Source organism: Micropterus salmoides, unplaced genomic scaffold (genome assembly GCF_014851395.1).
Source record: "Micropterus salmoides isolate LMB-PRFRI ecotype aquatic unplaced genomic scaffold, ASM1485139v1 Ms_hic_scaffold_9, whole genome shotgun sequence".
In the NCBI taxonomy this organism is placed as follows: Eukaryota; Metazoa; Chordata; class Actinopteri; order Centrarchiformes; family Centrarchidae; genus Micropterus; species Micropterus salmoides.
The window spans coordinates 15578627-15604392 of NW_024044681.1; the positions used below are offsets into that span (position 1 = coordinate 15578627).

Genomic DNA, 25766 nt, shown 5'->3' on the forward strand with positions numbered 1-25766 from the left:
TGTTTCAAAAAAATAAAAATAAAAGTAGTCATGCTGCTCTGTTCTCTCCTCTGTGTGTTTGACCGGGAGCGGAGCTCAGCTCACACACAGCTGACTTTTGAAGCTAATAGCGATTTGTTAAGAACAAGCTAAAACAAAAGCCGTCAGTATGTTATTTATTTTTACATAGCGCCCATTCATTACAGAAGATATCTAATTGCACTTTTTGAGCAGCTCTAAACCAAAGTCTTTGTAACATTACTGTCAGGTTGCTCTGCAGATGCTTGTTACAATGTTACAAAAACAGCGACAGAAATGCATCGTCTGCAGCTGAAGCAGTGAGACAGAAGATAATAGTGATAATATAAGGAAGGTCCTTAATGTCACTTTTAGACCAAAAAAAAAGTCGGACATGCTACACCAAACTTTTAATGTTGAAGTCATTGTTCTGCATTGATGATGAAGATGATATACTTTATTAATCCCGCAAGGTTTTCTTTGTTTTCACTCTGTAATTATTGTTAGTATTTACACACAAGTCCGCAATACACACACATGCACAAACAGGACTCATAGCAACACACGGAGAGATGTCAGAGCACTCAGTGCGGCGCCCCGAGCACTTAGGGGTTCAGGGGCTTGCTCAAGGCCTCCTTTGGCAGTGCCCAGGAGGTGAACTAGCACCTCTCCAGCTACCAGTTGAAAAATCAATCGCTGATAACCCCTTCAATCGTCGATAGCTGATCCAATCGGCACAAGCCTAATGATATGTATATTTCACGAGCAAGTAGTGTTGTCACGATCCCCAAAATTATGACTTCGATACTATACCTGCCTAAATATCTCTACCGATACTGAAATGATACCACAGCAAAAATCTAAAACATCAGGAAAAGTAATGGAATAATAAATGACAGGACATGAAACTTAAAATTCTGTTTGTGCGGAATTGCCTTAAACCTGCATTCTTTCTAATGGCCAAAAGTGGGCGTCACTGTTGGTTGTAAAAATTAAGTCAGATTACATTGGACGTTTTGGCAAAATTAGCTTTCTTCTCAATTGATTTATTACCTCAGTAAAAATATTCCTAATGAGTTTTATGGTCTCAATTTTCATGCTATATTGTCTTCTTCAATATAGCATGATGATGATTTTGTAAATTATGGTCCCATTTAGAGGAAAATAAACCTTAAAGCAGGGTATGCTATTTTTTTTTTTTTTTTTCAGAACCCAAAATGGGTCACAGGCCCATTTTTATTGGGTTGCCAACTGGCAGAGTAAAATTAACGTTACAATATGTAAATATGTGAATAAATGATCTTTTTCGCTACACTTGTCTGTTTAGCTCAGATTCTGTGAGGTTTTCTCTAACTCTTCTTCCTAACCTTCTGTCCACATTCATACAGAATTTTTATGTCTATAGTCTGTAATGTGTCACTGTCAATCCTATGATGTCTAAATAAAGTTTAAAACCAGTTTATTAATTTTGGCTTCACCAAAGCAATTCAGACTGTGTAATATATCTTGCTTCAATATGACACAACATACTTGTGTGAATCTGGCTTTCCGACTCTAGCATACCTGAATAACCAATTCAGAAACAGACTAAATTCTCAGCATGAGCTCAGATCAGCGCTTTCAAATACTAAATACAGAGTAAAGATCAACTGGTTGAAAACCAGCCACATACTAAAATTTAGGTCATGTCAAAAGACATGCTGGTGATGATGGGAGGGGATAAGAAAATGAGAGTAGAGAAATGGGTGAGACACAGAAAGGAGAATAGACATTTTATATACATGGTTTGTTTTGCCCTTTATCCATAGTTTGTAAATGTACATGTATTTTTGTAAACTTGGGTCCCAGGGAGACACCAGATTTCTCTTGAGCTGAAAAAGTTTGTGAACCAGTGCTTAAGGGCATGGCTATCTTGTGATTTGCTAGTAGCTACAATGGCAGTGTCCAACTTAACATCCGGTCAGAGTTTTACTGGCCCCTTGCATATTTTTACTGGCCCCGGGGGGGGGGAAATGGAGAAAAATAACACTATTACTTTATTAATCGTATATACATTGTAATGATTTATTCAAAAAACAAAGAACTGATTAATTTTCTTATATTTATAACGTTTGAAAGATTTTAGTATACAAATTTTTTTTTATGATTTTCCCTTGAATGTGCTATTTGCTTCTGCATATTTAACACAAAGACAGGGAGGGGCTTGTTGCAGATATTGATTGGCGTTTACAGTAGCCAATGGCGCTGCATGTGTGTTATGCCCCCAATTTGTCTTGCAGACTCTGTGCGGACTGATTCCAGTTCCCAGGGAGAGAAATCTGCGGCCAGACTGAAAGAGGCCCGTCTGACAATAGGGAATATAGTGCCGAGGCGGTTTTCTTCCCTGGTTTGGCTCTTGGCACCCTGGGGCTGTGTCAGCTAGGACTGCTAGCTGACTGGTTAATTGAGCTAACTAGTCACACATTCAGACGCAGTTAGCAGATGTAAAGTTAGCAGTTTTAAAAATTTAATTTATCTCTCCATCAAGAAACTCACCTCGGTTCTATATTCCCCGTATTATGCACATGCATAGTTCCCAGTGATAGTATATTATCTATTAAAATAGATAGTATTTTTGCACTATTAGTTAACTTTTAGAGGATTTAGAAAGCCATTGGAGAAAGTAACATTTTTTTATTGATAAATTTGAAGCTACATGTCAATATTATACTCACAGTTAGGACTGACGGGTAACTCAGTTTTGTTTTTTTCTTGTGGTATCAATTGTTTGACATCCTGATAAACATTCCAGTACAATACGCTGCCATCTTGCAGCCTGTTGGCAAGTGTATTTCCAATTAGGGTGATTGAATTGATTCTGGGATCCGTCTTTGTAAAGGTCCTCTCATTTCTCTGCTGTCATCCACGATATATTCTCTCTCACTCCTTCTCTGTCTCTCTTTTCTTGTCTTTGTCATTCCCTTTCTGTCCGTTCACCTTTGTTTTCTGTCATCGTCTTTCTCTGAACCCAGAGAAGAGGAAAAGGCGCAGTAACTAATGGTGCTCAAAAAGCTGCAGAAAGGGCTGTTTTTGTCTCACTCCTCCAAGCCTGTAATAACCACTTTTGTGTGTGTGCTCTCTGTTTGCAGGAGAAGGGGAAAGCAGAAGGGAACATCGATCAATGTGAGTACACTTACGGTGTTCAAACCAAACAGCATTTTTCAAAATATGCCATGTTGTGCTCACTGACAATCTTTTATTTATTTTTTTTTCTGCTGCTGTTATTCTGGCATACACTTTGGCTTTCTGATTGCTGGGAAATGCTGCTGGGAAGTAATTCAAATCTAAATGGCAACCATAAAATTGACCATGCAGCCCGTTATGGAGAAGACCTCTGATGATGATAGAACTGACAATCTGAAAAATCCCTCTTGTTACTACATTGCATTTATTGCTCTACTGTCCTCGGAGGAAGGGTATGAAAGCATTTCATATATTTAAATTTTGAAATTATTTCAGTTATCAATGGATGTCAAGATATAATCTACCAACCACTCGCGGGACTGTTTACTCAGCTGCATTTGACACCATCTGAAAGAAAATGGTAGTAAAGCTTTTTCATTAATAGTGTGAAACTGAACTGCAGTGTCCACCATCCTCCCCTAACAAAACAGCCACACAAAGTAGAAGCATCTGAAATCACTCACTCCAAGTGACAACCCTTCTCCAAGTTGAAAATTATATTTGTCAGATGAATAATTATTCAGCTGTCAGTCATCTTCAGTCCCCTGTCAGGAATGATTAAGTAATGTTTTTTTGTGTTTGGTCTCATGGACTGTTTTACACTGCAGTAATTGCTCAGACAGTTGATTCTCTGTAAAGATGATCATTCACATTCTTGACTAGGAACCCCAATGTTAGTCTAGCTGTTGAGACTTTTGTAGAGGGAAGGAGCAGGGCATCGAACCACTAACCTGACAATTGACCCTTTGCTAAGCCATGGCTCCCTTTAGACAAACTGTCGGACCTGTCTGACTTTTATCACGCCGCTGCCACACTCTATAACTGCACTCCCTGGAGAAATATTGTCTAATTTTTGAAAAAAATCTCAGAAAGAAGCAGACAGTTTTGCAGTTGCATTGTGCATTTGGAGGTTGTATTCAGGCTGTCAAACTGACGTGAAAAAAATAAAGGCCGAAGCCAAAGTCTACTGATCAGAGTAAAAGTGAACCACTGCATTAACGTTTCCTCTATTGAGAACGAGGATAACGATATTAAGGATCAACACTGTAATAGTGACTAGAGACATGCCCAGCTGTACAGGAACAATCAATAAAAAGCAGAACAGTAGGATATATAAATTACAGTCACTAGTAAGTTAGCTAGCGTTAGCTAACTGTCATTACATTAGAAACAGCAGACAGCCAACATTTTTCTGAATTTTTAGGTTTTGGAAAGAGAATAAATCGTACTTCTCCTTTCAACCTCTCTGGGTAGCAACTGTAACTATTACAGGTGCCCCAGGAAAACCGCAAAATAAAGCTAGAAAACGAATCCTTTTGAAGTTAATGGAGCGCAGCAATGAAAGTGTCAGACATCAGCAGCAGTGATTGGCCAGCTGTGTTTTCAGGGTGTGGCTTAGCGAAGGGACAATTAAGGGCTAATGGCTAAAATCCACTGACTCTGGCTAGGGTGCGTTATGGCTGCGCCGCAGTTGCAGGAGCTAATTGCGGCCATTGTAGTCAATGCTTTTGCGCGTCCCTCATGCGTCCCAGAAGCGGCTCTCTGCTCCACTCCGCAGAGAATACGTAGCAGGTCTATTTTTGCTGCTAGCAGCATCAAGCAGCACAGAGCAGATCGAACCAGGCAGGAAGTCAGACACAGAACGACATAGAGAATCGGTAAATTTTCAAAATAAAACACCCTGTGGAGACTCCCGATCGTAAAACAGCAATAAACACGGTTAAAACAAAAGGACACAAAAGGAAATCATTTAACTATACAGCCTACCTAATAATAGTAGAAGCACAATATGCAAAAACTGATTACCAAATCAACAAAATGTAAACATGTCAGCAAAATCAGGTATGAAAAATGCTCTGATTCTGAAATGCTCCCTGTGGGAAATGCAGCCTGAAGTTGACGGAAAGAAACGGGGTCACATAGAGCAGTGAAGAGGGTAGTAGTAGCACGAAAATGACAAATTAATAACAAGTCCATAATGTGGGGCAGGCTGCATGCTACGCTGCTGAAACGCTTCTCAGACGCTTCCAGTGGACTTCAAAACCGTGGCGCAATCGTAACGTGCCAGAGTCAGTGGATTCCCGGTGTAATCCACTACTCCATCTGAGCTACAGCTGCCACGACCAGAATTATGATACCAGTACCAATACTAAGTTAAATAAATTAGACATTTTGATGCCACTATTCTGCCAAGTAATTTTGATGTTGAAGTTTTGTTTTTTTGTGAGCAACCCTCTACTTTTTTTTTAGTGTATTTAATTTTTTATCAACCAGTGGACTACACTGGAATCAAGTTAGAAATTTGGTGTTCCAACTCCTGCCATGGGTTTGGTTATTTTTATCCATCTCAGCTATAGATTTTAAACCATATAAATGCACTGATAAATATTTTGCTCTGCTGCAGTTCACAGCCAAGAGTCTTTTTGATTTGTTTTCCCTTTCGTGGTTTTATTCGAGTGCCCTGTGTACGTAAATGCCCACTACAAGTGATGATGCACCTGAATTTCAATTCAGGATTAAATGCAATCTTTCACAACAATCCTGATATTGTTGTTAAGGGCAATGGGTGTCAGAAGTTTGATGCAGGTATGTTATTGTAGACAAGATCGTCTCAACTGTTACATTTCATTTCTGGTAACCAAAAATGTTTGTTTTCATATCCTTTTGTTTTTCACTGGTGGCTTTTCCATTTGTTGTGAAAGGTGCTGTCATGTAGCTGCATTGGGAAAACTCATTCTTTACTCCATGTTGTGTATTGCCTAAGCTTTCACATACTTTTTTATTGGCCGGCTGTGTTGTGTATTTTGCTGTATTGTAGTGCATGACAGAGACATTGAGCGGATTGTGTGTAAGTTACTGTAATAGCAATATTTTCAGGGCTGACTGCTTCCTATTGACAAGTGACTTCCTCTGTAAGCATTAGGCCCATTATGATGTGTTGTCTTCATCACCACCGTAAAACACTGTTTCTCTGCTTGCAGTGCAGAGTTCTCTATGCCAGCTTTTACTCAACCTAAACATGACCCAGAGGGTTTCTTTTGTTCAGGTTTATTCAGCATCTAGTGCAGCATGTGTTGTTACCACTGGATGTTTGTTCGCTGATTTCTTTTTTAACATTGTAGTATGTGGAGAAACGTAGCTTCCTATGTGATAATTGCTTTTCTATCTGTGTACTCCTTACCTGCTTCCTAAAGTCTGCTGCAATAACACACACCCTGATGGAAAACACATTGTGAGCTGTTTCTGTGACAGGCGTTTCCGTTACACTCTACCTCTCCTCACAGATGTAGGGGGGGAAAATGCATTGGTGGGGTAGGCTGATGGGGGAAAAAAACAGAAAGGCAGCGCTGCACCGGGAGCAAAATGTGAAAAAATTAATACATTCAGTAAGCTGCAAACATTTTGCAGTAGCTCACTGAATGTGCAGCCACCTTTTGTTGTACAGTAGCATATAGACTTGTTGGCAGAAATCATATGAGGTATGCTGTCACAGGAAGCTGTTGGAAACACCAGAAGAGGAAAACAGTTTGATTGAAGGTCATGGCTTTGGATTTATATACACTGGGCCCATGTAATTTTAATACTTGTCTCAAAAGCTTATGGTTCAAGTGACAAACTAATTCTGTCCTGGATTTGCGCACAATTGCATTGCTCTGCGGTCGACTAAGGTCTTCCTTTGGTTACACTTTTGATTATCCCCATGTCTGCATGGGTTTTCTCCTGTGCTTGAATGTGAAGATTCATCTATGTTGAAACCACTCTGTAAATTAATTTGTCTACTCATGACCATTGAGGGTTTTACTCAAAAAACCTGCCCACAATGAGGTGGAGTTGGTAACGTCCTGATCACATGCACTCACGAAATCAAATCAAATATAACATCACCAATTGTGTTTTCACAGGGACCTAATGTTGTAGTGTAGTCGATATGAATTCCTAGATGTTAATGTTCATCTGCAACTTTACGTAGTGGTCCAAGTAATATTTGTTGGTGCTGAAGCATGTGACCTGGTTAAGACACGGTTAAGCGCCACAAATACTGATATACTGAATATCTTGTAAAACAATTTGATTCTGCTGTCAAAATATTATTTACACACATGGATCTCCTCCTGTTAGGACACTGTTTCCATCTTAATTTAGCCTTATACGTTTAGCATTTCTGGTTTACTGGATCATGTCCTGCTCAGTGAAGTTAGTCAGTTCTCAGAGTGAGTCATTATAATGGACAAGGTGATAACGAGACAAGATTGTGGCTGATGTTCAATTCTTTACATTGCAATGTGTTTGACTGTTAATGACGTGTATAGTAAATGTGTTAGAGGAATTGGCATGGAACAGCAGCTGATGCTTTTTGTCATTCTGTAACTTTGAGATCAGATGGCAAATAAATGAATTTAGGAGCCCCGGACAATAAATCACATAACTGTAATATAACAAACTATAATACAAGTAGGGCTGGGCAATATGGCCAAAAATGTCACGATAAAAAAGTTCCTATCATTTGATATCAACAATTACATGATAAATGTCAAATCATCATTAAGTTTAAAGGCTGATATTGCTCCTGAATGAAAGTTGAAGAAACCAGATGATTAATTGTGGTTTTAAACTTTTCTTTATGGTCAGAACATGACAAACACTTGATGCCAAATCACTTAACAAATCTGAGGTAGAACATTCAAAACAATTATGATAAAATCTTTTACACATATGCATGACTAAAATCTTTTTTTAGCCCCTTTTCCTCAACAAAATAAATATTTTAATAGAAAAATTAAGTGATAATTTGTTTGATTCACATGAATTAAATCAAACATTTATATAACTTGTTATATTGTTATTGAGGAAAATTATATTGTGATAATTATCATTATTGTCTTTTTATCCAGCCTTAAATACAAGTAGTATACATTAGCCATTGTCAGATTGAGAGAATAAGGGTGCTTTCACACCTGGATCGTCTTGTTTTGTTCCGAATCAATTTAATACGTCACTTGTGTTCACACCGCACTGTTTAAAGAGGTCCAAATCGCACACCCTTCCAGGGCTTTCCCTACGCCATTACATCACTACCTCATGCGTACAGGTCACGCATTCCATTGTGGGACATCTCCATGAAACAGTAACACAAAATGAATTGCGGGTGAACTTGGTGCTGCAAAGAGGTGAAATAGATGTTTGGTCAGAACAACACATCTCCCAGATGTTGCACACCACACACAAGAACGCTGAAGCCTACGAGAGGCTCAGTGATAAAATGAAAGAGAGGGGTTGTGAACGGTCCGTCGAGCAGTGCTGCACAAAGTAAAAAAATAAACCCTCCCAACAGCAGTAGGCCTACATAATTCATCATCTAAAGGAATTAAAATTTCACCATTAATCCTGCTGTTCTTAGTCCAAAAAATAATCATTCTATGAATATTCCTTATGTAAACCGATTTCTATAGGCTGTACTGTCTATCTTTTTGAGCTGTGGTTCTATATTACTATATTTTATCTTTTATACGTATGTGTGATAATGTCTAGTATGCGTGTCCAGTATCTGTTATGCCAGTCTGTGGTATCTTTTATTCTCTGCATGTGTAGTCAACATATTGGCGTTTTCCTCTTTTTGTGTATGTCTGGATGACCGTATCAGTACCAAGATAAGGTGTATTGCTCAGTGAAAGGCTCTGCAGCATTGCTGACAGAACGGAGTATTATTGACAAAAAATAGATAGTGGAGGTTGTTGCTTTTATATTTTGGGTTTTACATGTATTTCTCATGGTGAGGTGATATTATGGTTTGGCAGGCTCTCATAGTGGCTATTTTCTATGTTGCGCTAATGCTCTTTCTTTGTTCCAAAAAAACACCATTAAACTAGGTACCGAGAGCCCCACCGTGTAACCACAGTCCCCACTCTTTTTCTTCATTCAAAGATGCTGTATATGAAAATATTAAGTCTACATCACCTACTGCCTGCCTGTAGTTAGTCAGCAGTCTGTCACAGCTACTGCTACAACATCAATTCATTTTTAGATTAATTTAACTACACGAGATGTAATGTATAGGCTTATTAACTTGGATTTAAATCTGCTTGTTTTTTAAATATAAAGGTTTTTTTCTGGCTCAGAATGGGCCTTTTTGGGCTTCTCCCTCATCTGTCTTTGCCGACAGAGATTAGCAGGTGGCCGAGAACGGGGACAGGTGAGCGTCACGTAGTGCCCAGAGAACCTGATATAAAGATGGCAGCGAAGAGTCGCGGCAGCTTGTGAGAAGTGCCGGTGTCAAAAGTCCCGGTACGCCAAAGAATATATTTGTAGTAACGTTACTGCGTATCGATGAGTGCCGGTCCACTTCAAGCACTGCACACAGGTGATGCAGTTTGAAGGTTCCACTGGCTGTCTAGCCATAATGTCCAGACAGATACCAGTTGTCCTTTCATATGTGTAGCACACAACTTGAGATTGTTGCAGACGCTTTCTCACCTAGTGGAAATACTAGTTTGTCTAATGTGAGGGGTGCAGACATGTCTCCCATTAGCGATAGCCTATGTTCGTAGTGCAGCGTTCAGGCGCAGTCAAACTAACGCAGCAGCTGATTAATAAATCCAGTGCCAGCTGCATGTGTAAAATACAGTGGCTGTGGACGGGAGGAGAGGTGACTGCTGGAAGTCAAAGATGTCGTATTTAAGTTTATGTACTGCTTGCTCAAGATTTGTTTGATAAATTGCTATGTATTGATACAGTGAAGATTTGAAATGGAATTTTTTTTCTTAGCCTTTTGTCACATGAGATTTTCCTTCAGCGTTCGCTAAAACGTCTTTGGGGGCATACCAAAAACGTCTATGCAGGAAAAACACTGATATAAAAATCTTGCCATACCAGAGATTAAAGTCATGTAGTGGTAAAACGAGGGAAGGGGGAAAATTTCTGTCAGCCGACAGTTAGGCCTGTGGTATGTCTGCCCTGTCATTTTAGGGCAGCTGCTTTAATAGTATGAGCTTTTTCCCCCACTTAGTGTGTGTACTGATTTGCCTCCTGAGATTAATTATCCGCTGCCTGTTTGTATGCTAAACTGGATCCACTGTCAAAATCAGGCAATGTAATTTTCTTAATTTGCTGCTCTTCTCCTTGGATGATGATCAGTTGAGCTCTTTCAGATTCTCTGTATTCACTGCCTTGGCTGGTTGATTCTCCCACTTTTGACTTTTCATTATTTCAGTTACCTTCTCTCCTTTAACTTTTTTTCTTCCTTTCTATATTATATCTTTATCTTTTGCTCTACCTCAGTCACTCTCCTTGCATTTTTCCCCCTTTAGACAATGACATTAATCAAATTGGCCCAGTTTTACCTCTGGAACGCAGATGTTTCATGTGAAAATTGCTGTAGTGTAAACATTGCATATGAAAGTTTTAAGCTAACTAAGACAGAAATTCTCAGTAAATGACATTTTACTGCACCATGCCTGGTCAAAATGTCAGTCTGGACAATATACAGCCATTATCATTGCGTGTTCTTCTTTCCACAATGTGTTATTGTTGTCAGTGGAACCCATATGGAAATACTGAATATTGCCCATTTATCTTCCGAGAGAATAGTGATTAATTTGGCCTTGAGTGCTTAATTTATGAACCTTTGCAGAGGCCTAATCAGAGTTTGTTACCGTCACAAATTAAACAATGGGAAGAGGCAAAGCAAGTTAAGCAGTCCTCTGGTTCATTTAGATTGTAATTGGGTGAGAATTAGATGGGACAAGGTTGACAGAGAGACTCTCTAATAAGCAGGAAATGACTGGGGAGGAAGATGGTGGAGAAAGCTCAAGAGAAGCAGGAATGAGGTGGGCGGTGTTGTATGTTAGCTTGAAAGTCATCTCATAATTACTTAAATAATATTTTAATTGTCTTTTGTTGAGAATGCTATGAGATGTTGCCATATTGACGTTTACATATTTACCCTGTCTAGTTCACTGTCAGTACTAAACAATATGAGAAGATGTATAGCTTTATATCGCTAACTGAAATCAACAGATGGTTGCGGCATCTCTACTTTTTTGTAGCCTAAAAGCAGGCAGATGCCCAGTGTGTTTGTGTCAGAGCGTGAACCTGAGAGAAAGAGATTAAGATGATACCGGATGATAAAAGACAAGCAAAGAAAAAAACAGGATAGGATGAAAAAAATGTAGGGAGGGGATGTGAAGTTATTTCAAGATTTTGAGTATGAGAGTCACAAGTCTTCCATTTTGACGTTTCCCTGAAGTCATTATGACCTGGAACAATTGCATTTTGATTTTCCACCTATAGAGTATCTTTATCATCCTTGACCAATCACGAGGAGTTGTAATAACTGTGTGGGCACCCTGACTAACAACATCTTGCCCAGAAATTGCTGTCACCTCCGCTATCAAACTGCATCCTGATAGCTAACCTGTCGCATGACAAAAGAGAAGAGAATAGGAGGGAGGGGAAACTGGAGAGGTCAGGGACAGTTCATAGCAGGAAAAGGTACAGGTATGGAAGATGGGATTATAACGAGGTGAGAGAAAACACACTTGTGGTATGAGGTGCCAAAAACGCTTGTAGTCCTTTTTAAGTACTAAAAGTTTCAACTGCTGCCTCATTCTTACATTTATCTGCCTTATCCTAAGTGAACATAGAAAATTTGAAAGGACAACCTTTTGTGAATTTTCTGTTAACGTTACAATTTGCTATAAGCTATTAATGGCTTGTCAAGTATGAGGGGAAACTCTCGCTGGTGTGAAGAAGACAGCTGGTGATGTTGTTGAATGTTCTTGTGAGGAAAAGTTGGCTAATGGCCAGTTGCTAATAAAATAGAACAGCTAATGTCTTCAACAGTTTATTGCAGGCAACTAGTATGACAGCTGTTGGTGTACATTTGATTGTGGTGTGTTTAGCAGTGTTGAACAGATGGAAGTGTTAGAAGTCACATGTGTTACAGCCAGGCAGTCACAGTAAGACAAAATATGAAAGGCTGTTGCATAAGCAAGGGAAGCTTATTTATATAGCATCTTCTAACCACAAGGCAATTTATGGTGCTTTACACAAGACATAAAGTCAAGATATAAAATAAAGAAAAGGTGTTACTGTTTACAAAAGGTGTAACAATATATAACAAATATAAATAGAATTTAAAAGAATAGATAAAAATGATCTTAAAATTCAGTAAAACAGATTTAACAGGAGAATAAAAAGTTGCAAAATATAAATGATTCCACATGGGGTGTGTCTGAATGTTTATATGGTTTTTTGCAAGGCCTTGATGTGAAGTGTTGCCAAATCTCTTTTAGTGAAAGTAGCCACAGACCAGACAAAATGTAACACAAGTTGTTGAAGGACATCATCGCACCTTTTTGTGTAATATATACCGTCCAAAGGGGTCATAACTTCTAGGACAAAACAACATAATATTTCTTAGTAAGATATTGCTCCAGATACCCATTATCAGCAACATTTAAAATTATTGCAGAGAGGATATCCTCATCGTTGCACTACATTCTTCTGGTGACAGAAGGCCGTACCACTTTCATTGTTAAGTAATAATCCACATTCATGCCTCCCAATATAACTGAAGCACTTGACAGAAAACTCCCCATTTGACTGCAACCTGACCTTGCACACCAAAACGGGTTCATGGCTCACAGAGTCAAGGCCAAAACCCATTCTGACTTTATTTTCGACGATTAAATAAGTGGGTGTGATCCAACATATCCAAAAGGAAGATGGTCCAACTGCAGTTCCAACTGTAAACCAACAAGAGCCTCATCATGCTTAGGTTGAGTAGATCTCTAATGTGAAGCAGTGAGATCATTCCTTTTGGTCCAAAATAGTTTTCTCCAGTTGCCTTTGAAAAAAGTTAATGGGGGTTCCTGTCAAGTTGACAATTATACAGATGGTCTAAGACAATAGTATTATGGGTTGCTCAAACTAACAATAACTTTAAGTCTATTTACTTTACTTTATGACTGCTAGTCTGCCTCTGTTTAAGGAATCCATTCAGCACTTTCTGTAGTGTATGTGTTAATATTTATTCATGCATCATGCAGACGGTCAAACTTTTGGCATCAGTGATCATTGAAGACATTTCTGATCCAAAATGCACTCCAAACCTATCTTTCTGTAGCCCATACTGTATACACGAGCTGAAAAGAACGAGTTGTATACCACATGTTTTTAATTTTGTACAAGGTTTGCAGGTTTTTAAAGTGTAGGGAAAGAGGTGATGAGGAAACAAGATTACAGAGAGCAGATGTATAGTTGGAGGTGTGTGTGTGTGTGTGTGTGTATGTGTTTGAGGGATGAGACTGTATAATACATAGGGGAGGTGGAATGCATCACCTCTATCTGTATTCAAGGTTGAGAGAGAAATCATTAAATCAATAGATGAGAAACAAAACCCACCCACATTTACATTTTCACAACGCTGGAATGTAATGCAATATATTCTCTACTCTACTAGGTCTAAATGTTAACTTTAATTTACACGTTACTCACTCACTCACACACATTCCTAATGAGTCTGAGCATGCTGTATATCAAAGAGCTTTGTTACGCATGTTCTCGACTGTGCACTTTGTACACACAAGGTCTCAGTTTAGGGTGCTCTCATATGTTAGATACTGTCATGTTCACAGACAGCCTGCATAATTGGTGACTTACAACTTTCCGCTGTGAAAATGTATTCTTTTTGCACGTTCTATCTCAGTCACATCGTAAATCTCTGTGAAATGTGACTTCATTAAGCTGTAGAGCAATAAAGATTGCCAAGCGAAAAGTTCATTGAGGACTTAATCAAAATAGTTAAATGAAACAGGCTTTGCTAAAATCAGACCCACCTTTTTATAGATGTGGTTACAAAATTAGAATATCCTCAAGTAAAGTTATGATTTGCACCATAAATCTTGCAATTTTCACATTGTCATGAATCTAAATTTGATGGGGACGTGAATTATAGTTCATTTCTTTTCTGATATAATTCACAAGGAGCCAAAGTTTCACACTGATTTTTGCCCAAAAGTCTGAAAGTCGAAGACAAAGGGGATCATAGCGCTACTCTAAGCTCCATGTTAAGCGTGCCTGCTGATACCGCTGAAGGGCTTAAGGAGGGCACACAGCCTCTCCTGGGACAGAGAGGGACTGACAGTGGCACTCTGAATAATACTTTACTCTGACCGGGGCAAGCTGCACCAGTGGGCCTACTTGGACACAAACACACACGCACACATACACACTGTAGACCTAAAACTGACAGAGGTTATGTGGAGAAAGACATACCTGAAGAATCAGCAGACAAAGGTAGACCTTTATTTAGAGGACTGAGAGCTTCCTCACAGCTTCCTTTGATCTTTAATGAGCTCGAGATATATCACTGCATTATAATGTGTTCCTATTTTACACAGGAAAACACAGCTAATGTGACAGCTATTTGCATGCCTCCTAAAGAGAGAGAACAAAAAAAGATGTTCCACAGATTTATTTCACCTAAAATACTGACCCACTTTATTTTACACTTTTCTATCTTTAACCTGTGGTGATATATTTACAGCCTTTTAAAAATGAATTAGTGTTGACCTATGAAGCAGCAGTAGTGCTGTTTTCTTTCTCTCTCTTAGTTGTTGACTGCCCTTAAGTTCCCTGGCACCCCTAACATTTGTATTACACTGCCAACAGCAGTCGTTGACTAGGTCCTAATCTCATGTTGACAGAGCTGCAAGTAATTATTATTGTCATTAAATATTTTTTTATTAATTGATTAATTCCTTAATCTCTAAAGTTTTTCAGCTTCCCACAGCCCAAGGTGATGATCTCAATTGCTTGTTTTGTGCAACTTAATTATTCTGTTCTTCAGTTAATAACTAACTTTAAATTGCGCTTGTGTCTAAAATCTAAGTCAAATTAAACGTTTATTTGTTGTCTGATTAGACAGTTACAGTACAGGAACAGTTTTTTGTCATTTTGTATAATCTAATTAGTGTAATTATCTGCAATTCTGCTTATGCTTTACGTATAACTCACTGGAGGTCAACTCCTGGATGATACCAGCTGCTGCTGTGAGTGCAAGAGTCACTGCAAATCCTTCATATCCATTCTTTACCTTCATCCCCCTGATTTTTACTGCCATACCCATCAACAGAAGACGGCTTTATGAGCTGAGAACAAAAATGATTGCTTTTGAATTCAGATTATATGCCTCTGCGCTCAACTCTTTCTTTTCCCATCGCTCCGTCTGTCTGGTTTTTCCCTGTTCCCCACCTCCAACACACACATATAGCAACACACCGGGGTGCACACATACACATTTACATACAGCACATACTGTATATGCCCGCTGGAGTTTGAAGACAAGTTATTGTGATTTGGACCCCAACCAGCAAGGTCTTCAGTAGCACCTTGCAGAGGACAAGGTGTATTTGCATACCCCCAGGGAAGTGGAAATATTAATAAGCCGCTGTCAGGTCACATTTCTGTTACTGAATAAACACATTCACTCTTAAATGTGTTCATATACCTCAGATGTCATCAACGCCCTTCTTAAGTGTATACTTTTTTGTCAAGTATTTGTTTATGAGAGAATGTTGTTCATTTGTCAAGTGTTCTTGATTTGTTCCGAATGTAGTTGGGTTCTTGTAGTAGTTGGACCCCTTTCCTCCTCGGTTGCATTAACAGTGAGTATTAACCGGAACCATACATGAGTGGTATGGTAGCTCCAGCAGGGACTGCATGTCACGATGTAGTGGACTATAAAATTTGCTGGCAATGGGTCATCTAAGGAGACAGTTGCTACCAGGCAGAAACTAAATAAAAGATTGATTGTTCAACCAGGATGCTCAGGAGAACGGCACCAGCAACTACAAAGACTGTTCACCTCTAAGTGCATTAATATGCACTTAAGTAACCGGTTTACCGTTACCTAATTTAAAGATCGTTACACGTAACAATGCGTTACGGATAAAACTAAAATGTTGCTTAACCTTTGACATTCACACTGTAAGGAAGCTGTGCTCTCACTAAAGAGCCTGTCCACTGTGCCATCAGCCTTTGACACACACACACTCACACACACTCCCAAAAAGTATTGTATCTCTGCTTCAACTAAAATAAGTCAGTAAGGATTCTTAAATGTGATATTTTGTGGTTTCTTTGCGCCTATGAAAGTAAACTTAATATATTTGGGTTGTAGACTAAAGACATTTGAAAATGTTTCTTTAGGGGAAACACTGATCAACATTTTTCACAATTTTCTGGACCAACTAATCCTAAACCTAGAGAACAATCAACAGATTTATCGATAATGACAATAATTGTTAGTTAGTAGTTAAAGGTACCGCCTGTCGATGCGTTATTGTGTGTTGAAACATGCGTGAAGAGCATGGCTAATTACATACTTGTATTACAATACTGTTATTTTTCTTACCATCCTGTTCTTGTTTTTGGTCTTTGAATTACTCGATATTTAGCTATTAAAGCTGCAATCACAGAAATCATTCAATCTTCTCTCTAGCCTTAGCTTTTATTCACCGTGCCCTGTTATCACATACATCGCATTTTCTTTGCAGGCCTTTTGAGCAGGATGCTATACACATTTGCTTCTGTGTGTACTCTCTTTTTGGCTTGTTCCTGTGTCCTGGTTCTGCTCCGGTCAGTGCAGTCTTGTCCACACGTGTGATTCACGTAGGAACCTCTTGAAAATGAGATGATGCATCTCAAGAGGCTATCCTTTTAATAAATTCAAATATCTGCTGTCTCTCTCTCTGGCTTCACCCTGTTTGACCATCTGGACAACTGGTCAGTGTCTGTTGTGGTGACTTAATTGTGACTTAAGTACAATGATGATCTCCTGTCTGGATGTGACCATGTATTTCATATGTTGGTAAAGGCATAAATCTCTACTTGCCATGACATGACACCACTTGCTGACGAAGGCAATGAGATGTGACTGAAAGCTAAGTGGGCCTTGTCATTCTGTCAAACTGCTTTTTGCAAGGTCAAGAATGAACCTTCAAGCTCAGTCTCTGAGTGAACTGCCAACGTTGCTAACTACCTTTTAAGCCTACAGTGAAAGACTGTATGATACTAAAGATTCTGGAAGGGGCGTCACTGAAAATTACCTTGGAGTATTTATCTATCCAAGATTGTGATCACACTTATTATCAGCACACATAGTACAGATTGAGAGAGCACAAAAAGCAACATGCAGATGAGAAAGCTTGCTTGCAGCTGGTATGGCAGATTTCTCTGAAAAAATATTGGTATATCATAAGTGGGAGTCCATCAGTGAGGTGTATTTTAATATTGTGCTTTTCAGCAGTTTGTAAAAGTAGGTTTCAGTGTTTTTAATATGGGTGATTTGTCAATTTGGAAGAAAGAGCTTCAAATGCCAAAAATTTAATTTGGGATACTCAGGCGTGGGGCGGAAACCTTGGGGCTTAGATGAAATAAATGAGACAACATTTAAAAGCAGTGAGTCAGTAAGAGCCCAGATGGAGATCACACCAGTGCACCTTGCCAGTGTGATGAAAATGAATCAAATGGGCTTTGAATAGAATTTTAAAAAGGTTTTAATATGGCATTTGTATTTCCTACATAATTTCCCTAAATATGACAAGCAATTACCATTGTCCGGGTTTTGGCAGCATAAGCAAGCAGGCTCTGCCAGGATTCTGCCTTTGAGGGTGTGCTTTTAGAATTCAATATGCAATTTGAGATTTCTCAGAAGCTCTTTGTCCACATGCACTCCTTTTTTGTGAGCGACAAGACGGCACATAAAAGCACTGCAGCTGCTGTGACAGACATTGTGATCTCAACAAACTACTGTATACCCATATCTCACGGGGAAGAGTCTCCAGAAATAACCCCACAGACGCGCAGGATTGTGTGATCATTGTCATAGCATATATTCAGGAATCTATTTTAAAAAATTGTTATGATCCCTGAAGCCTTTTGAAATGCATGAGATTAATGAGAATACTATCGTGGATATAATTTAAAAACAAGTCAGTGAGGGAATGGCACCCGTGGCTAGGCAGGTGGGTTGCTTGTTCTCAGAAATGTTTGCCACTTTCTTTGGAATTAAATCACTGAATAATTTATTATTCAACAAATTTAAATGTAAAATGGCTTGGGCAGCCATCTACCGAGGGAGAGAGCAGTACAGCAGCTGCAATAATAGCAAATATAGCATAATTTTTTTTGTAGTTCTTACTCTGAGCCAAGGATTACGCCAGTGTCCAAAAAGGTGACAAGATTCATGCATATGCAGTGTGATAAAGTCATGGGTTCTGATGGAATGGAAGACAGGTCAAAGGTCGCAGATCATTTATGGTATTTTGTCATCCTAAGATTAATTTATGTTAGATTGTTAAATCACATAAAGTTTTCCCTCATAATTGAAAGTCCCACTGGGCTCGAGAGGTCGAATTCCCTCTTAAGTCTGGCTTAAGTTCTCCTGTTCTGCTGATGATTGCTATTATGAGCAAATGCATTATTAAGCAGATGATTCTCCTAGCACATGCTTTTGGCCCTGACAAAGCGATTTGTGAGACATTTTCTTTTAGCTTTTCTTGCCCTCCTCTTTATCTTTCACTGTCTGCACTGTCATGTCTTTTGTTTTGTTTTTTTTCCTGTTGTCATTGTGACAATGGCTTGCTGTAATGCATCACTACTCTGTCAACCCTGAAGGATTAAGAATTCTCTTGAATTTAGCTTTTTGTGTCACAATGCACTTTGTTGATATAGTAGTCAGCCTTACGATTAACAGGGTTATCACTTTGTTTAGAGTTTTTTTTTTTTTTTGCAGTAACTACAGTCTTTTGGGTGATGTTTATTCCCCCTATCTACAGCTACTACTTAGGGTTGGGTATCGTTTAAAATACAGTACCAAAACCAGTACCCTTAAAGTGATGCCAATACCAATAGAGTACTTAATTCCTGCCACCTGTTGAAGCCATAGTAGTTGATTAGTAGCCTACTATTATTTTTATTATTGTTATGGAAAAACAACTTTGCGACAGCTTGCAAATTTTTTTTTATATTTGAATGAGAGAGGAGTGAAATAGTTTAGTGACTAAGGAACGCAATGATCGATCAGTAACAAGTGATGTGAATAGCAAATAAAAATGTACAGAGAAGGTATAAATGATACGAGGAGATGAAACCAACGGAAAGCCAAGCTTGTGGTGATAAACTTGCAACAGTGACAAACATGCCTGAGACCGCAGCCCAAGGTGGCCGGCTGTTAAAATCCCGCATGGACTTTTTTATACAGTTTATGGTGAAGACACATAAGGGGGAAAAAAGGCGTGCTCTTTTCTTTCTTTACAAATGTAAAGTTTTGCTACGATCGGGTTACAAAAAATATCGATTGATGTACAGATTTGACTGGAGACGTTTCGATTCTACTCGATACTGGCCATCTGCTGATGGCCGTGGTCTAATCAACAACCCTGAGCACTTTGGTGCATTCTCCACTGTTTTGAAAATGTGGTCATGGTGCTAAAGTAAATGTAGAGAGCAAAGGCTGTGATATTACAGGGTCGAATGCACTGTATGTTATCAATTTTTATTTTTGCCTTAATCCAACCCTCGGTTATTGGCCATAGTGCTGGATGATATCGTTGAGGGCAATGTCATGATATTAATGAGGCAGGTTCATATCAATACATATTGTAAATGTATCCAAAATCACATAATCAAACTTAGGTTTAGTGCATTGAGCTGTGTTCCACTGTTATGTCTTACATCAGAAACTTCAATAGCTATGGAGCCCGTAAGGTGTTTTAGAATATAATAAAACTAATCTGTGCTCTCGAATGACTAATTTGTGCTCTTGATTTATACATTCGTGCTCTGAATTGAATATTGTTTTTGGCTTGATACTTTATCAATGAGCCAGAGGGCACAGGAAACTATCAAAACACTGTCAGGAAACCACCAAAGTCTTTAAGATTTAGTTTTATGTACAAGTAAGTAACTCATGTAAACAGAGCTCTTATCACCCATGACAAACACTAATTTGAGAGCACAAATTATTACATCAACTGACATTCTCTTATCTGTTAAACTTATTTAGTTACTTTTTACTCTGCTAAACTGCTTGGAATCATTCATTTGGACAACCAAAGCAACCAAGGTTAGATCATAAATTCATAGTATTTCTCTAAGTCAGTAAGAAATATTTCCCAGCCCCAGATTTTGTGTGTGTGTAAAATGTTTCCTATATTTATTTTAGAACATAAAAAAATATATAGTACAATGGATATTTATCATCTGACCTCATTGGCTAACATAAATATGATGCAATTAAACAGCTAAATTACCCTAGTAAACAATTTAAGAGCCACTATCTCATTTAAGAGAAGAAACTGTGAAGACCACTGATTTACCAGTCTTCCTTTAAGAAAATGCAGCACTTGTAGTATTCCATTCACGTCAATAACTTGAGTGCTCTGTGCGCTCTTTCATGGAATTTAGGGATTTCTTATCTTTCTATCACTTGCTTAAGACGAATTGAAATCCACTGAACAATAACAATCTGGCATCAGCCATTGGATTTTCATTTTCTATACAATTTTTTAAATGTAAAACTCCACAAACTTCCCTTACAGCTAATGACATAGACGAGATGAAGAGGCAATCTCACTGAAGAATAAAATATCCCTCGCATTCTAACTGCTCTCTTAGGGGATCGACACGGTCTCCAGTCATATTCGGGAATTGCATTCCATATTCAAACACAAATGGAGCAATTTGTGCAAATAGCATGCGTAATAGTGGGGCGGACTCCCAGGTGTGAGCAATGGCCGGGCCCTGGAGGAGAAGCTCTTCACCCTAAATGCATCAGCAACGAAACCCCAGGCCCACGGAAATAGGGCAGTGAATAAATTAGGGTGTCATTGGTTAAGGACATCATCGGGGAGAGGGAAAGGGAGAGAGAGAATAAAATTGCTACTTGCCATACTAAGCAGGAGCAGCAAGAATAGTGTGAAATCAGATAGAGCTGGCTGTGGCTAGCGTGGATATTTTGATGTGTCGGAATGAGCTGTCTCTCAGTGAGCAGTGAAGTGATAATTCAGCTGTCATTCTGAGGGGGAGGCGATAAATAACACATTTCAGATAGTTGAAAGAGGGCAAGGATCAGAGTAATCAACCCAACCTTACTTTCTGGTAACACTAATTAAAGAAACTTTTACGTCAGACTTTGCGTATTTTGTTGTCCTCAAAGCAGTGTCTCATTAAAATTCTGTTATAGGTTTGGGAATGAATCACATGGTGTACTGTAAACTCTTAATTGCTTTGCAGAGTTTTACATATCCTTACTAAAACCTAGACCAGAACCTTTGTTTTAATTATTTGGGGCAAGTAACAGGTCACATTATAAGTCTTCAAGTTTTTTTTAGATTTTTAAAGGCAAGATATCAAACAATTATTTTCTCACACATAAACAGATCTTCGGCAGTGCAATTCAAATATCACATAAAACATGAACATCTTTTCAGTACTGTTTTAACCAAGTCATTTCAATGCATTAGCCTAAGAATGTAAAGTTCAAGCTATGCAGAGCCTGGCTGATGTCTTAATAATTTTATTGATCTAGAATTTTCTTTAATTTTTCAAAACATATTCTGCATTCACATAATAATCCATTCCATGTGAGTTGGCTGATTGACCTGCACTGATTTTACTTTTACATACAGTAAGTATCAGTTGTTATGATTTTCTAATTAGGAATGTCTGGCTGAATTCTCTAGTACTCGTACTGTTATAAACCTGATCCACATGCTCCTTGGACAACATTTAACACAATTATTCAATTTTATTTATATAGCGCCAAACCATAACAACTGTTATCAGTTATCTTATTAGCATATGCATTTCTAAATCATGCACTTGAGTAAAAGGTACTTGGTCAATTTTCTTTCTTTGTCATTGTGCAATTCATCTCCTGTATAGTACCTCAATAATTTGATGAGCAGTACTTTGGTACAGCCAGACAGTCTAATTTGTATCTATTATAAATGGATAGTATAATCACCGGTTGTGGAAATAATCAACTAAGGCTTTGTACCCACACAAGACAACCCACGTTGCATTACAGAAAAAGAAAAAGTAGTCCACAGGCCTTTATTATTCAGAGTACGTGTTCCAGAGACCTGACCTTAATCACAGTTTACCATCATTTTTCAGATGGGTTTGATGATGGCATGTGCATTCATAGTAGCACCAGCAACTCTTGACAATCAACCTTTTGCTTTGTTTTGGGTAACTTGCATGCTCACTCTCACCCGCTCTCCCGTGGTCTGCCATTGTTGCCTCTTTTTTTTTTTTCCTGCTTCCTGCTACATTTTTTTGATCTGTCTGTAGGGCAGCAGCTATTGATTATTTTAGTAAACGAGTGTTCTACCGATTATTCCATTGATTCATCTAGTAATCGGATAACCGATACTTTTGCTTGACACCACCGGTACTGGGATCAGCTGTGTAACTCGTATCACTGTAATGTAACAGCCCAAACTCACGGACTAACCAGTTGGAGAACAATGACAACAAACGCACGGTTGGTTATACAGTTGCATCTCATAAAAGAATATTGTGGAAAAGTTCATTTATTTTCGGAATTTTATTCAAAAAGGTTTTCACTTTACTTAGATACAGATTTAGACTGAGCACCTCAAATTAGCTTTTTCAAATCATGCAGCTTTATGCAGCCATCTGTATGAAACACTCAAGGTGTGTCTACCTTTATAATATATATTATGGATTTTTTTACAGAATGGTTACTCCTGTCTTATTCAGTTCTTTTTATTTTATTTTGTCACCCAGCGGTGGTTTTATAGAGACAGACGCATTCTGCACACATTAATTTTTTTGCCTAAATTATGTTTTCAGGGGATGTTACTATTCTAACCTTTTGATTGATGTAATTCTGAACAAATATGAATTACAAGTGCAAAGTATTTAAAAGGGAGATGTCAGCAGTAGGACATTATAGGGGTACAAGTCTAAGAGATGATGTCTGCACACTTAATCCATGCCACAAAAATTTAATAAAGACAACGTTTTGATCCCACTTGGATCTTCGTCAGGTCAGAATGTTTGAAAAATGGAAAAAGCATAAGGTGCACACCAATAGGCTGACAAGGTCTATAATGGCAGAGTGATAAACATCCTAACAATACAATAAAATACATAAAAGGAAAGTACAGAAAACAATTATACAAAAGCCATACTTACAAATATCACACATTATATAAACAATATGTCAGATTTATCATCCTATATATCAGAATCTACATCACCTACATTCAAAAACATGTATTATGTTGGAGGAAAAAGAGAAGCAATCTTAAATTAATGTACTCTTCATATACTACTACCATTTTATTTAGTATTTGAGAGAAAATGTTTGATCCGGAGAGGGAGAGAAAATAAAATTTTTATTTTTGGAGTAAGAGGGTATTAAATGGCCTTCTCTTCTCTGTGATCTAAAAGTCCAAGAAACCCATTTTCCATTCTACCAGTGAGAAAGAGGCAGGAGCCAAGGTTTTAAAAAAGATGTGCGCTATCCAGCAAGCAAACAAACAAAAATCATTTTCTTTTGGGGGGGGGGGGGGGAGCGAGAGGGGGAGGGAGAGAGAATCAATGTCTCTTAGGTCCTCCTCCGAGATATGCCAAGCAGACTAATGACGAATGAAAGATCAGGGAGGAAACTGTGACCACATAGTGTCTTACATATTTTATCTCATATTATTTTTCTTCTTGTTTGTCCTCACTGTACATTAAGGGTCTGATCAGATTCTTTGGGATCGATCAATGCCGATCACATGGTCTATATGAAGCCTTCTATTTATTTATTTATTTAGCAATTCTTGACATTGTATTTCAACTATTAACATTAAGAGTTCAAAAAGTATCAATATAACTGTTTACTTATCGGCAGGCATGTACAACATATTCCACTTTCTTAAAGACACAACTTAAATCATAGCAGTAATTGGTTATTGGGAGTAGCTTAGAGCTTAATAAATAGTGTTTCCCACAGAATGACACTGTAAATTTGGTGATCGGGGGTATGTTTATTTATCTAATTCTCCGCCTTATTTTAGTGTTTACTCACAAACTGTTTTAATCTGTTCACCTACACCTCAGTCTCTTAGTGCGCACACACCGGCTTGTTTCTGTCCCCCAGTATGTGTCTCCTCTGTTGACTTTCTTCATCAGCACTTTTTTTTTATAAAGGCGCTTAAACACAGCTTGCATTTTGGATTAACTCCCGGCTAGTCCATAAAGTGGCAAAGAGATGGGGTGTCTGTGGAGCTGAGGCGGGCTGGATGAAGCCTGGTTGCTGGGGCTAGCCACCTTTGACAGCACCTACCTGTCACTCAGAGCAGCCCACCCTTAATTATTGACTACATGGTGTACAACTTTTGTAGACCCACTTAAAAAGACAAATGGCAAAGAAAGGATGGCACAAATATCCTCAGTGACTTTGGAAGGCTTTTTCTGTTACTAGTAACTGAAAAGGTGTAATCTAGCACTACTATGCAATCTGTTGGCTTGTTGAGTTACTAGTTCAGCAAGTTTATAGCTATATCCATAAGCAAATTAGATAGACTTTCCAAGATAATGAGTTCTATGCTTATGAATCAATTTAGGAAAATATTTACAATTGATGTTTTCTAGGGCTGAAATTCTTTGCATCAAGGCTTCATTTAATCCATATAACTATACAGCACACTGTTTTGCACAGACATTTATTACTGTTGCACTTACACTGTGTGAAGCGGCGTGATTATGATACCACTGTTTGCAAAGTGGAGAAAGAGAGAGGAAATAGTGAGGGACAAGAAAGTGTCCAAAGTATGGGATTATTTCAAGCTAAAGATAACAACAACTCTGTAATGTTACCGGCCATCCACCGTAAAACGGAACTTATGTCGCCTTGGCAACTGCACGACGGCACTTGATCAGAAAGCAACTGGTGTTCTGCCAGTGGACCACAGACAAGGTAACAGCAACTTTAGCATTTAACTGAAATCATGATTGATTGTTGAGTTGCCAAAGTAAGCCACAGTCCTCAGCTGAAAATGTACACACGTGCATTTGTTCTCCTTTTTGGGCTGTGAGTTGTAACCTCACTCTTTACTCATCTTCAGCTCTCTCTGTAGCTCAGACAATCCCTGCTACCTGGGTGTGCTAATTCATCCTTTCACTTATATTCTTCATAATTGCTGTCTTTATAATAACAAACTGCTATTTCGTGTTCAGGATTGCTCATTTCGCGTTTCACATTTCACGTGGGTTTTCTTTACAAAACGTGGTTTGGAGACCAGCGTCGGGTGACACTGCCGATGTCAGCTCGTGTACTGTGTGACTCCCTGTCACCGATCAGTCACATAGTGTGAACGCTGTGTCTGCAACGAGCCTTTAGTATAACTTGTATAACCTTTCCAATTTTCAGATTTTTTGAGACTACCCGACTTTAAAGAGAGCGAGAGGACATGAGTTAATGGCTCACTAATTGTTGATGCCACTTCTTTTAAAAGCTCTGC

The 25766-nt window shown here is 38.5% G+C and overlaps 1 protein-coding gene across 1 annotated transcript in view; it reads left to right on the forward strand.

The window, feature by feature from the left end:
- The window catches only part of fstl4 (follistatin-like 4), a 274958-nt gene that overhangs the window by 38481 nt on the left and 210711 nt on the right, over positions 1-25766 (forward strand). The window contains exon 3 of the mRNA XM_038708937.1: positions 3126-3159. Within this exon, the coding sequence (XP_038564865.1) occupies positions 3126-3159 (34 nt within the window). The remainder of the gene's footprint in view (positions 1-3125; positions 3160-25766) is intronic.